At 38.3% G+C, this 14,533-nt stretch overlaps 1 protein-coding gene across 1 annotated transcript in view; it reads left to right on the top strand.

Moving 5' to 3' along the window:
* The window catches only part of mxc (multi sex combs), a 39,241-nt gene that overhangs the window by 13,140 nt on the left and 11,568 nt on the right, over window positions 1-14,533 (top strand). Inside the window, exons 6-7 of the mRNA XM_067783176.1 lie at window positions 718-1,217; window positions 1,293-6,166. Coding sequence (XP_067639277.1) covers window positions 718-1,217; window positions 1,293-6,166 — 5,374 coding nt within the window. The remainder of the gene's footprint in view (window positions 1-717; window positions 1,218-1,292; window positions 6,167-14,533) is intronic.

Below are 14,533 nucleotides of genomic sequence, written 5' to 3'. Positions count from 1 at the left end.
GGGATGAAGAAGAATTAGAAGAACTTGAGAGAAGAGAAAAGAGAGAAGGAGACTGAGAAAGAGATAGAATGAGCCGAAGAGGAAAAGACGGAGGGAGGAGTGAATAAAAAGATTAGGAAAAAGTGTAGAGGGGGGAGGGCAGAGTTAGAGGGAAAAAGCTTATTAAAATGTATGCAGATAGACCAAATTTGTGGCAGAACAACGACTGCCGGGTCTGCTGGTATTATAATATAATTTTGCTCACTATGTATGCTTCTGTAATTTATTCTGTAATCCGTAATTATATTTAGTGTGATTAATTGTAAAATTTGTAGACTAATAAATAAATAAATAATATGAAAAAATAAAGTACGAACATAGAAATTAACAGCCGAGGTTCTGGCGACCCCGAACTCCTCATGGATCTAGGTGGTGGGAGGGCGGAATGGCCTAGAAGGTGCATGTGGCCATACCAAATCGTTTCCAAGATGGTCGGGCTTGGTATCGGAACTTACCTGAACTGCATCCGGCAAAGGGCCATCAGCATCGATAACACTCCCGAAGGCCTTCGGGGAGTGTCCTTATCGATACAACAACAACAACCCACAGATAGGTTGCAGTTCTTTTTATGTTCTTCACATTTGGGACGTTTTTGTTCATCCACCAGCCGTATAATATCAAAGTCGAGGCTCTTAGTATTTGAAGTATTGAAAGGAACTTATCCTTTTTCTTTTTCAGCAACCATACAACCCAGCAATGTTTCAGCAGGCGTCCAATGCAGAGCTGAAGGTATCGCGCCAGGACCTATGTTAAATATGCCAACCGCACCAATTATGGCTGCTCAGCAGCAACAGTTTGCTTTAGTACAACAACCACAAACACAGCAACAGCACCACCTTACCACGATACCCTCTTTATCTACTGTTTCACATCAGATAACCGAAACTGCTTCAGCATCTAGTGTACCACGTACACCACTCATCATACGCACTGCTGTAGCAGCAGCAAGTTCTTCTTTGAATGTTGCTGGTGAAACCCAAATATTGTCCACGCTTAATGCAAATAATTCCTTCGGTTCGTTGATGGATCCGAATTTTTCCATATCGAAACTAATAGTATTGAATCCAAATGAGAGCGCACAAAAACAAGCACCTTCAGCTGACCAAAGCATTGGTAATTCAACAGCTGATCATATAATAAATCAGTTCACCGGAGTTGAGGGATCTTCAGATGAGCAGGTATTTATTGTAATATTAAAAAAAAAAAAAAAACATGTACATTGAAATAAATTATACACCTCGCCCACCCTAAAGGTTTATTTCGATGCCAACACTGGTCAACTAACAATTCCACTTTTTCTTACTGACGAGGGTTTGCTGACCAATTTCCCATTCCTTATCAACAATGAAGCCGTAACACAACAGCTTCAACCAGACAACATCTGTAATTTGGATGGGTCACATATTGAAATTCCACTGCCCGAGCCTATCATAGTGTCTGCAGATCAACTACCTCCTAACTCTATTATAGTTACGAGTGCGCAAAAAGCTGTTACATCAGAAGAGCACCGTTTACAAATCGCACAACTACCACAAACTGAATGCAAGAAATTGAAAAATGTATTAGCGCCCACTTCGTTGGACGTCCGTTTGAATTCGGATCGCGAGACACCTTCAACCAGTGGTATACAAAATACAAAAGGCTACAGAAGCCTTTCAACACCACGTAAGCGGACGTCGCATGTGCGTACGCTGTCGTTTTCACCAAAGGCAGAGGGGAGTAGTCAGCCAGTTTTAACTGGCACCACACCACTTTCGACGCGACGTTGTGTGGCTAAACGTGAAACTACAACCGTGGCTGAGACAGAAGTTAATCGAGATTTGAATCATTCTACAGATATATCAATTAAACCAATTATAAAAAATGTTGAAATACTACCGCGCCTAAGTGGTGACTCTACTATTGTTACCACTGCTAGTGCAATTGATGTAAGCGCGAATGAGAGCAGCAATAGCTGCAGCGTCCCGCCTTTGTTTGTTAACGAGGAGAGTAGTAATCAGACTGTCATTAAAACTGAATTATCACTAAAAGAAAATCAAAATGTTTCCCTTATGAACAAGAGCAACAAAGAAGTACGGGATAATAAGGCTGATACCAAACGGCTATCGGTTAGCACCAGCGATCACGTAGATACACCCAAACGTAAACAGGTACGAAGAACAGCAGTACGTGCTTGTAAACGCCAGATTTCAAAATCTTCTGATGAAGGAGATAAAAAGCTAAAAGTAACATCAAATGAATCTGAAAATGAGGATAAAACAAAGATTACAACCAATTGCGACGCAACCAGAAGGAAAGAAAAGGAAACTAAATTAGACGATGACAAAATGATGGAGGAATGGCTGCGCTTGCGCAATGCCAGTACCAGTGATCTCGATTCGCGACTTCGTCAGCTGAATGCAGCAAGCACTGCTGTACTGCCTAAATCAGGGCGTAGAAAGAAAGATACGCCTGTAAAAAGGCGTAAATTGCGTCGAAAAAAACCAGTCAATGCAAAGAGTTCGCTTGAAACTTTGGCTGATGTTGCTGCTGGGCTAGAGCATGAGGGCGATATTAAAAAATGTTTGAATGCCAGTGCTGAGGATAAGAACATAAAAGTAGAGAGCGAATGTGATCATAAAAGCAAGAGCGACATGAAAGTCGTAGAAAAAACTCCAAAAAGAAAAGGTAAAAAGCGTTCAAGTAAGGATCGATATAAAGAATTTAACATAAAAATTCCAACTCCACAAAAAGATAAACGTGAATCTGCTATGAAAATGAAGAGTGAGCGTACGACTTATGTCAGTCCAGATTTGACACTGAAGGACACCAATGATACAGTCGACAACAACACGAAATTTCAAATTCCTACAAAACGCGTATATAACAATGCAAAACCAGCCATAACTGAGGAGCGCTTGGAGCAAGAACGCGATAGACGTACTGCCAATATTGCTTGTTTATTAGAAACTCCCTTTAAGGCACCAACCCCATCGAATGAGATTCCACCGACACCCGGCATTCCTTTATTAGATACACCGGCGGCAAAGCTAGATGTACCGACGGAACTCCACTCCACGTCATATCTGTTTGGTTCTTTAACGAAAAGTGATCTTGAAACACCACAACTTAGCGCTATAACACCTGGGCTACGCTTCACACCTTTTGGTTCGAGTCGTGATGTTACACCACGTAGCACAGCACCCGCTACAGATTACTCCTCAGGGGGATCATATTATAAACCTGACGAATCTGATGATTTAGATAAAAATCTCGATAAGATTTTGAAAGACTCTGGCCAGAAAAGAAAGGAGGAGGTGGAAAGCAGGACTAAGGCACATGTAGAGCATTCTAATGATGTTGTAGCTGAAAAAACAACAAACGTGGAACAAAAAGAAGGTGCCTTTTGTGTCGAAATACCCGCTGAGAAACTGAGAGTGGAGCCAATCGTGTTAAAACGTGTTAAATCATTTGGTGCCGAGGGTACGGAAAACTCTGAAGGCGGTACGACAGCTTTAAATATTAATCCACATTATACGCTTGTTTCTGAACTGCCGGAAATATGCGCTGAAGAAGAGTCTTCCAACAATTCAAGCACATTATCCAACTCATCGTCGTCTTCCACGGATAGTTCGTCCTCGAGCTCGAGTTTATCATTGCACTCAGTAGCAGAATCGCTAGAAGAAGGTGAAGTTTCATCAAGCGTCGTAGAAAATCTACATAAAACTCCTGATAAGCTGAGCTTATCACTAGATAATCTTTCAACAATAAGCAGTACGGAAGATGAGGAATGGCAGAAGTTGGCCGTAACAGAAGAGGAAAACTCTCAGTTGGTAAGCAACGATGGTGAAGTACGTTATCCTGTTCGTAGTTGGTTGACACCGAGTAAAGTCGATAAACAAACTCCAGCTGATGAAACTCGCGAATCTGCTTTGCCGACAACTATCAAGGTAACTGTGCCGTTAAAATCTGCTGAAAAGCGTAATCGTTTGGAAGATGATCTGCAGAGAAAAAGAGAACGTATGATGGAGAAACTGAAGCAAGATTCGAGTCAGCGGCGGGATAAAAGCTCGACCATTCCTTCGACATCACCAAGTGGTATAACTGCATCATCAAGTGTCAGCCGTAGGCTTGCTGCCATGCGTGAGAAACCTGCCAAAACCCACCAATCACTGAAGACAAAAATGCCTGCGACAACGTCAGCAACAACAGTTTCAAAGATTGCTAAGCCTGTCACAGAAGTCGAGGAAAGACGTACAATGGATGTGTTGACAGCGCTGCAACTGTCAGCCAAAAAACCAGCCACACGACAACCGGCCGCCGGAGTGTCAAAACCGATGACAACAGCCGTAGCGCCTCCGTTGGGTGCTTGCGACGACAATGCTGTTTCGACAATTTTCCCAAATACTCCGGCAAAGTACGAGCTTACAGAAAAAACCGAGCGTTTGCCAATAAAAACTCTAATTTCAAAAGTGAAAGCAAAACAAAGAAAATGCTTGCAAATCGAGGCACTCCCCGTTTTGAAGACTTCACGCGCCTCGAGTCTTGGACGCAAGAAAATTGTGCGTAATCCGCTTGGTTTCAAAGGTACAATTAAACCACCCGATGCACTCGAACAGCTAGAAGAAGTAAAATCCCCGCTTAAAGTGGTCATGACAAGTACTGCCGGATGTGAAGAAAAAGAAGAGGAAACAGATAACGACAGTGAAGTAACCTCGCCAAAAGTCAGCCCAGTGCCAAGAATAAAAATAAAAACTGCAGCTGGCTCGAATGTCGCTACATGCAGCAAGCAACGAGTCTCACCACGTTTGCGATTGAGTAAAGAGACAGAGACAAGAGGTGATGACGATGATGCAGTTTCGGTTCCGAAACAGCAGTCGAAGAGGCTAAAAATCACTAAGCTAGCAAAAGGTAGTGCAACGCATTCAAGAAAATTTATATCGGGTCGCATTAAAGTTGCGACTGCAAAAACGCAAGCTAAGAGCAAAAAAGCAGGGAAAGCTAATCAAATAGAAAAGGAAAAGTTAGACCCCGACCAAGCAAAGCGAGTTGATAAAGGGGCCAGAGTAAAATTTGGGAGGGAGAAAATTCAAAAGAAAAAGGACGCTAAAGAGGAACAACCAACAAGTAATGTACAAAAAATGACGAAAACATTGCCCAAACAAACGTCGGATAAGAAATTGGATAAAGACGAACATCAAAACAAATCAAAGGATATCACATTGTCCAAAGAAGTTGTTGAAGAGATCGAAATAAACGCAACCAACATAGTAAGGCCAAATCCAACAGCAAAAGGGTTGACGGAAAAGGGAATAGAAAATACGATTCCGGCGCTTGAAGAAGAGCCACCGAGACCTACATCTGCGGTGACTGCGAGCGATACAAAAAGTAAAACTGGCGAAGCAGACGACAAATTGAAAACGAAGAATCGAAATGAGCCAAAAATAAACGCCCAAAGTACCAGGAAAGAAAATATAAATATTCCACCAAAATCCAGCGGAGAAGTCAAAGAAGTCAGTTTACAGAAAGAGAAAGTTCAAAAGAGTAGCTCTCCTAACGTAGAGAACACGCCAACTAATAGTGAGTGCAGAGCAACGCCAACATCGACGACAAATGTTGAAACAGCATCAATAGAAATTTCCGAAGACGATCCCCTAGAATGCTGTGAGCGAACCACTGTCACAGAAGAAGATTTAGTGCATTTCATTTCTGTCAGATATGATGGCCCCGATGTTGCACCAACCAATCCTTTGCCGCGGCGAGATTTTTCAAACTTTAAAATGGTTGTAGCTTTCGATGAAAATGAGAAACATATTTGGCGTATTAGCGAGGAACTGGTGTTATTCAATGCATCTCCATTCACACAACAAATTCGAAATATTCCAAAGAAACGTAGGGTACGAATAGATACATGCGGTAGTGAAGAGAACTATGCAGCAACTGTAGGAGTTGTACATAGCACGACGATGACAACACCAACCATAACTTTGCCATCTACTACGCCAAGAGCTTTGGTGGTGGCTGCAGTTGCTTCTGGGAGTAGTACGACCAATAATAAGTCCTCTAGTCAGGATAAACCAGTGGTGATTTCAACGCCTATAGCAGGGGAAGGTAACAGCAGCTCTCAAGAGACCAAAAAACCAAGAACGTAAGTAAAATTTTATGAATGGTTAAAGTGAAACTCTTGTATAAGAAATATAGAATTTATTTCAATAAAATTCTATGTATGGAGTTTCGTCGCCCATTACATTTTAGTATAATAACCAAGTAGTAGAGTATTCACGGTCGCTCGGAATGTGCATACAAATACGAAAGCGAATGAATGCAATTTACAAACCTGCTAATTACACCAAAATTATCTAAATTTGTTGAATGCAATTTTTACGATATTTATTCCATCACCTTTCTTTTATTTTTTCCTATCCTTTTAGCTTTCTCTACCTCTTATTTGCTTCTCTCGCTCTGCCTGCTTTATAGCGCACTATATATCCACATACTTTTCTTTTCATCTCTTAATACCTAAACATCTTCCTCTCCTTTTTTTACATGATCATCCGTATTTCCCTATACCACGCACACTGCCTGCCACTCTATGTATATCCTGCTCCTTCCTTTTTCCTAGCTATCTTTTTGCCTCTTTTCATTACCTCATCATTTTTTCCCACAACTTCTTATTTCCTCTTCTCCCTACTCAGCGTGCTTTGCACATCAGAGTATATTAACTTTGATTGGATAACGGTTGGTTGTACAGATATAAGGGAATCGAGATAGATATAGACTTACATATATCAAAATCATCAGTATCGAAAAAAAATTTGATTGAGCCATGTCCGTCTGTCCGTCTGTCCGTCTGTCCGTTAACACGTTAACTTGAGTAAATATTGAGATATCTGCACCAAATTTGGTACACGAGCTTATATGGACCCAGAATAGGTTGGTATTGAAAATGAGCGAAATCGGATGATAACCACGCCCACTTTTTTATATATATAACATTTTGGTAAACACAAAAAACCTGATAATATACCTAGAATGTTGAAATTTGACGTGTGGACTGATATTGAGACTCTTGATAAAAATTTTTAAAGTGGGCATGGCACCGCCCATTTGTGATAAAATCAATTTTACAAATATTATTACAAATTTCGGCAGAGAGGTTGCCTTTACTATAAGGAATGCTTTGAAGAAAAATTTACGAAATCGGTTAAGGACCCCGCCCCATTTTATATGTAATATTTTTAAAAGGGTCGTGGACGAATAAAATAAGCTATATCTTTGGGCGTGGCATCGCCCGTTTTCTGACTAAACAATTTTCTATGTTTCGAGAGCCATAACTCGAAGAAAAATTAACGGATCTTAATAAAATTGGGTACACAAATTTTCCCTATAGCAAGAAATATTTCTAGAAAAAATGGACAAGATCGGTAAAGACCACGCCCACTTTTATATAAAAGATTTTTAAAAGGGTCGTAGACTAGAATAATAAGCTATAAATTAGCAAAAAATAGTTTGAATCACTGATATTTCACTTATCAAGTTTTCTTGTAAAAGAAAATGGGGAGACATTTTTTTTTAAACGGGCGGTGCCACGTGTTATGTAAAAAGTATGTAAAAGTAATTTATCTGAAATGAAATGTACAATTGAAGCTAACGATGAGTATATAATGTTACGGTTACACTCGAACTTAGACACCTTTACTTGTTTATCCTACCATTGGCTGTTCCGAAACGAAAGTGGACATTTGTAATTTGACGAGCTTGAACTTTTTCTCCTTTAATTTTCTTCTATCGGAACTTTGTGGACAATTTAAACCAGGAAGAAAAAAATTTATCTCTTAATTTTTAGGAGAATTTGGTTTTTAAACGGTTTTATTTAGCTTGACTTGACAGGCCGGCCGCACGGCCATTGTGCACGAATTTTGTAATATAAATTTAAGTAACTTCCTGATACGCTACAAGCTTGAAACTTGAAATATAGTTCAGAACCCGATGACAATGCAATAATATAACAAGTAAGGAAGGTTAAGTTCGGATGTAACCGAACATTACATACTCAGTTGAGAGCTATGGTGACAACATAAGGGAAAATAACCATGTAGGAAAATGAACCGAGGGAAACCCTGGAATGTGTTGGTATGACATGCGTATCAAATGAAAGGCATTAAAGAGTATTTTATGAGGGAGTGGGCCATAGTTCTATAGGTGGACGCCATTTAGGAATATAGCCATAAAGGTGGATCAGGGTTGACTCTAGAATGCGTTTATACGATATGGGTATCAAATTAAAGGTATTAATGAGGGTTTTAAAAGGGAGTGGTGGTTGTTGTATAGGTGGTCGCATTTTCGAAATATCGCCATAAAGGTGCACCAGGGGTGACCCTAGAATTTGTTTGTACAATATGGGTATCAAAAGAAAGGTGTTAATGAGTTTTTTTAAAAGGGAGTAAACCTTAGTTCCATAGGTGGACGCCGTTTCGAGATATCGCCATAAAGGTGGGCCAGGGGTGACTCTAGAATTCGTTTGTGCAATATGGGTATCAAACGAAAGGAGTTAATGAGTATTTTAAAAGGTAGTGGACCTTAGTTCTATAGGTGTTCGCCTTTTCGAGATATCGCCATAAAGGTGGACCAGGGGTGACTTTAGACTATGTTTGTACGATATGGGTATAAAATGAAAGGTGTTAATGAGTATTTTAAAAGGGCGTGGGGCTTAGTTCTATAGGTGGACGCCTTTTCGAGATATCGCCATAAAGGTGGACCAGGGGTGACTCTAGAATGAGTTTGTACGATATGGGTATCAAATTAAAGGTATTAATGAGAGTTTTAAAAGGGAGTGGTTGTAGTTGTATCAAATGAAAGGTGTTAATGAGTATTTTTAAAAGGGATTGGGCCTTCGTTCTATAGGTGTTCGCCTTTTCGAGATATCGCCATAAAGGTGGACCAGGGGTGACTTTAGAATATGTTTGTACGATATGGGTATCAAATGAAAGGTGTTAATGAGTATTTTAAAAGGGCGTGGGCCTTAGTTCTATAGGTGGACGCCTTTTCGAGATATCGCCATAAAGGTGGACCAGGGGTGACTCTAGAATGAGTTTGTACGATATGGGTATAAAATTAAAGGTATTAATGAGAGTTTTAAAAGGGAGTGGTGGAAGTTGTATATGTGAAAGCGTTTTCCAGATATCGACCAAAATGTGGACCAGGGTGACCCAGAACATTATCTGTTGGATACCGCTAATTTATTTATATATGTAATACCTGCCAAGATTTTAAGGGTTTTTTATTTCGCCCTGCAGAACTTTTTCATTTTCTTCTACTTAATATGGTAGGTGTCACAACCATTTTATAAAGTTTTTTTTAAAGTTATATTTCGCGTCAATAAAACAATCCAATTACCTTACCATGTTTCATCCCTTTTTGCGTATTTGGTATAGAATTATGGCATTTTTTTCATTTTTCGTAATTTTCGATATCGAAAAAGTGGGCGTGGTCATAGTCGGATTTCGTTCATTTTTCATACCAATATAAAGTGAGTTCAAGTAAGCACGTCAACTAAGTTCATTAAAGATATGTCGATTTTTGCTCAAGTTATCGTGTTAACGGCCATGCGGAAGGACAGACGGACGACTGTGTATAAAAACTGGGCGTGGCATCAACCGATTCCGCCCATTTTCACAGAAAACAGTTAACGTCATAAAATCTATGCCCCTACCAAATTTCAAAAGGATTGGTTAATTTTTGTTCGACTTATGGCGTTAAAAATATCCTAGACAAATTAAATGAAAAAGGGCGGAGCCACGCCCATTTTGAAATTTTCTTTTATTTTTGTATTTTGTTGCACCACATCATTACTGGAGTTGAATGTTGACATAATTTACTTATATACTGTAAAGATATTAAATTTTTTGTTAAAATTTTACTTAAAAAAATTTTTTTTTTAAATGGGCGTGGTCCTTCTCCGATTTTGCTAATTTTTATTCAGCGTACATATAGTAATAGGAGTAACGTTCCTGCCAAATTTCATCACGATATCTTCAACGACTGCAAAATTACAGCTTGCAAAAGTTTTAAATTACCTTCTTTTAAAAGTGGGCGGTGCCACGCCCATTGTCCAAAATTTTACTAATTTTCTATTCTGCGTCATAAGTTCAACTCATCTACCAAGTTTCGTCGCTTTATCTGTCTTTTGTAATGAATTATCGCACTTTTTGGTTTTTCGAAATTTTCGATATGGAAAAAGTGGGCGTGGTTATAGTCCGATATCGTTCATTTTAAATTGCGATCTGAGATGAGTGCTCAGGAACCTACATACCAAATTTTATCAAGATACCTCAAAATTTACTCAAGTTATCGTGTTAACGGACGGACGGACGGACATGGCTCAATCAAATTTTTTTTCGATCCTGATTATTTTGATATATGGAAGTCTATATCTATCTCGATTCCTTTATATATGTACAACCAACCGTTATCCAATCAAACTTAATATACTCTGTGAGCTCTGCTCAACTGAGTATAAAAAACTCCGATAGGTGGCGCATGGATCGAAATATTTCAAAAAATCGTATTTGTGGTCCGATTAGGCTCATATTTGGAACACATATTACATACATGAATAGAAGCGATATATGAAAAAAATCGCCGCCAGGTGGCGCAAGGAACGAGATGTTCAAAAAAATCATATTTGTGGTCCGATTAGGCTCATATTTGGAACACATATTACATATGTCGGGATTGGATCACAAACGCCATTTTGAATTTCACCAGATGTCGGGTCAGGATTACAATTCACATTATAAAATTCGCCAGCCGTATTCCCTTGGCCCGAATCACCATTTTTGGTAACGTTTTCCATAGCTCGAAAGGATTGAAGTTATTTTTTTTTTTCTTTTCTTTTGTTAAAATAAAGCGCAGCGAACAACTGTGCGTCTGAACAATTTAAAGCTTTTTACATTAATGAAAAATCACAAGCACTCTTCTATTCGAGTATTTTTCAGACAGGTTTTATTCACATACTTGTCTCTTTCTTACCTTTTCGGTACTTATAGCTTACATCATGGCGCACAGTAGCACGCTCGGTAAAGCATAATGCTTTCACCTCGCTCTTACATTAAAAGAAAGAATGTGATAACTGTTTACTTCGATCACATACAAATTTATTGAACAAGTATTTTATGTGCACAGTAGATCCTGTAACATAATACGCATATACTTTTACAGGGTCATTGATAGTTTCGAATGACATTTAAAACATTTATAATAAAATTGTGTGTTTCACCGACACGGCCTTCCTGACATACACTCGTCCTCGTGTGTTATACGTTATACTAAAATAACAAAACAGTATATTGTTAAAAACTAAACTTAAAACTAATTTCTTTAAGGTAGCTTTTATAAGATAATTTTATAAGGTATTTGTTTTAGTGACAGAGTATTTTAAATAGGAGTCAAATTGATTATATTGATTCTAATTGTCTCATAATCAGTTAAAACAGTCTTTTAGTGCTTTTACCAACAACAACGCCCTTTTCAACATTTTAATCGTTTACAACATCTATTTCAATATCTTCTTCATCCACATCTATATTATCATTAACGTCTCTTTCAACGTTTTCATTACCATTAACGTCTCTTTCAACGTTTTCATTATCATTAACGTCTCTTTCAACGTTTTCATTATCATTAACGTCTCTTTCAACGTTTTCATTATCACTTATATTCAACTCATTTGCAATTTCTTCTTTAGGAAGTTTTCGCAAGTGTTCATGTGAGTATTTGTAAGATCTTTTACTGATTAGTGATTTCAATATGTACGTGTCTCCTTCTAAAACCTCTGCCACCAAAAACGGACCACGGAACTTAGGGTCTAACTTTGTCTGATGCCTTTCTTCATTTTTAAGAAGTACATAATCACCTACTTTATATCTAACAATTTTTGCTTTACCTTCATCAAATCTTTTCTTATCATAACAAGCATTTTTCTGTATATTTTTAGCCGCTTCAGCTCTTACTAAATCAATATCTACTCTATTTTCTTCTGTAGTAATTGGAATTAATCCATATGTCCGTGCCTCTTTTCCTATTAGTAACTCTAATGGACTAGCCTTAGTAACACGATTGACCGTGGAATTTAGTGCTAATTGAATTTCACCCAGAGCATCTTGCCAGGAGCGTTGGCTTGCTTCAACCGCGGTTAGCATATTCTTCAAAGTGCTCATTACTCGTTCTACCTGTCCATTTGCCCGACTCGCACCGGTGGCAATCAGATGTATATTAATATTTTGAGAAGAACAAAAATCTCGAAACCCCTTGCTAGCGAAACACCTACCCTGATCAGCAATTATTCGAGTAAGCACACCAAAAAGTGAAATTGTTGCTTTGAGAGACCTAACGCAGTTTTCTGTGTAAATATTTAGAATGTAGTATAGATGGACAAATTTAGTGAATGCATCAATTTGAACAATGATATATTCCTTGAGATCGTTTTTACCACTTAACTTGCCAGTGATGTCAATATGCACGGTATGCCATGGTACACTAACTTTAGGAATAGGGTGCAGTTCTGCTTGTGTTTTGCCTGAATTTGACTTCGACAGCTTACATGTTATACAGTTATCAACAAATTTTCTAACGTATTTAGACATATTATTGAACCAATAATATTCGTATACCTTATCAAGGGTCTTATTTGTACCCAAGTGCATGATAGATTCATATACATGGTTAATCACAGACCACCTGAAAAGTCTTGGTACAACTGGTAAACATTTTGGTTTACCATTTCTTTGTATTTTCCTATATAATGTTCCTGCGCGAAGCTCATATGAATTTGCCTCATCTCTGTTAAGTTCATTATTTTTCAACTTACACACAATGGATGCCACCTCGGTATCCCGTTGTTGTTCTGCAAGAAGCCAGTCTTTTGAAATTTCTGTTAGGTTAACACGCTTTTCTGGAATTTTTACAATAGGAGGGTTGTCAGATGGTAGTGGATTACGAGAGAAGAAGTCTGCATGTACCATACGTTTCCCTTCTGCATACTCTACTGCAAAGTCAAAGAATTGAAGATAAGCCCACCAACGATAGACCCTTGGCGTTAAATCGTTTTTAGTACGAGATGCATTAAGAGAATTACAATCCGTAACTACAAAAAATTGGCGTCCTTGCAAATAGTGTCGAAAATATTTAATCGAATTAACGACAGCTAAGGTTTCTAACTCGTATGAGAGATACCTAGATTCTGCAGGAGAAGTCCGTTTACTAAAATATTCGATAACATGAGGCTTATTGTTAATTTTATGCAGTAGAATAGCACCATATCCATCAGCGCTAGCATCTGTATATAATTCTATTGGATATTGCGGATCAAACATTGTTAACACTGGCTTATTTGTCAACAATGAAATTATTTTTTCTCGTATTTGTTCATGCTCTGGTTTCCAGTTAAAATTGTTTTTGTTAGAGACAAGGAAGTATAACGGCTTCATTATTTGTGAAAATTTAGCTACAAACTGCCGAAAATACGAAGCTAACCCTAAAAACTGTCTTAATTGGTGAACCGACTGGGGTGGTGGTAGAGCTGTTAAAGCTTGAAATTTACGAAGGTTGGGTTGAATTATTTCGGCATTTATTTCATATCCTAAATATTCAACACTCGATTTTAGAAAAAAACATTTGGTGACGTTAAACGAAAACCGAGCTTCTGTCAAAATACCCAACACCACCTCTAACCTTTCAAAAGCTTCTTATTTAGTTGATGATACTATCATAATGTCATCCATATATACTATTACATACGAGTATGCAAGTTCTCCCAATGCTTTCATTACAGCTCTTTGAAACACTGATGGAGCATTTTTGAGTCCAAAAGGCATTGTCAAATACTCATACTGCCCATCTGGCGTGACAAAAGCAGTGAGTTCAATTGAGTTTGGATGAACAGGTATTTGGTGAAATCCGCTTGCTATATCCAAACTAGTAAAATAATTTGCTCCACGTAACCTAGCAATTTGATCGGATATAAGTGGTAATGGATACCTATCAGAAACTGTGTTCGAGTTCAATTCACGGTAGTCAACACAAAGGCGATCTGACCAATTCTTCTTCTTCACAAGTAACATTGGACTAGCAAATGGAGAACTACTAGGGCGGATAATATTATGTTCCAACAACACTGATATTCTATTTCTAGAAATTTCTTTTTCTTCGCAACTTAACCTATAAGGTCGCCTCTGCACTCTTTTATTTTGATCAATTAACCGTATCTCTAATTGACCAGTGGTAACTCGAGTTCGCGGAATACCTTCTATGAAAAATTCTGAATATTTTTTCAACAATGTCATCAACCTACTTTTATCATTATCTGCCACATCGGTACTTAGAGCAAATGAGCTGTTAGAGCATATACATATTTCCCATCTTTAAAAATTTCAAACTTGTTTGCCGTAATATTAGCGCTGAAATTCTGAGCCAGAATTTTACGGCCAATCATAACATCATGCTTTAAATATTTATC

This window comes from Eurosta solidaginis, chromosome 4 (genome assembly GCF_040869045.1).
Source record: "Eurosta solidaginis isolate ZX-2024a chromosome 4, ASM4086904v1, whole genome shotgun sequence".
Lineage (NCBI taxonomy): Eukaryota > Metazoa > Arthropoda > Insecta > Diptera > Tephritidae > Eurosta > Eurosta solidaginis.
This window is presented reverse-complemented; position numbering and strand designations above follow the sequence as displayed.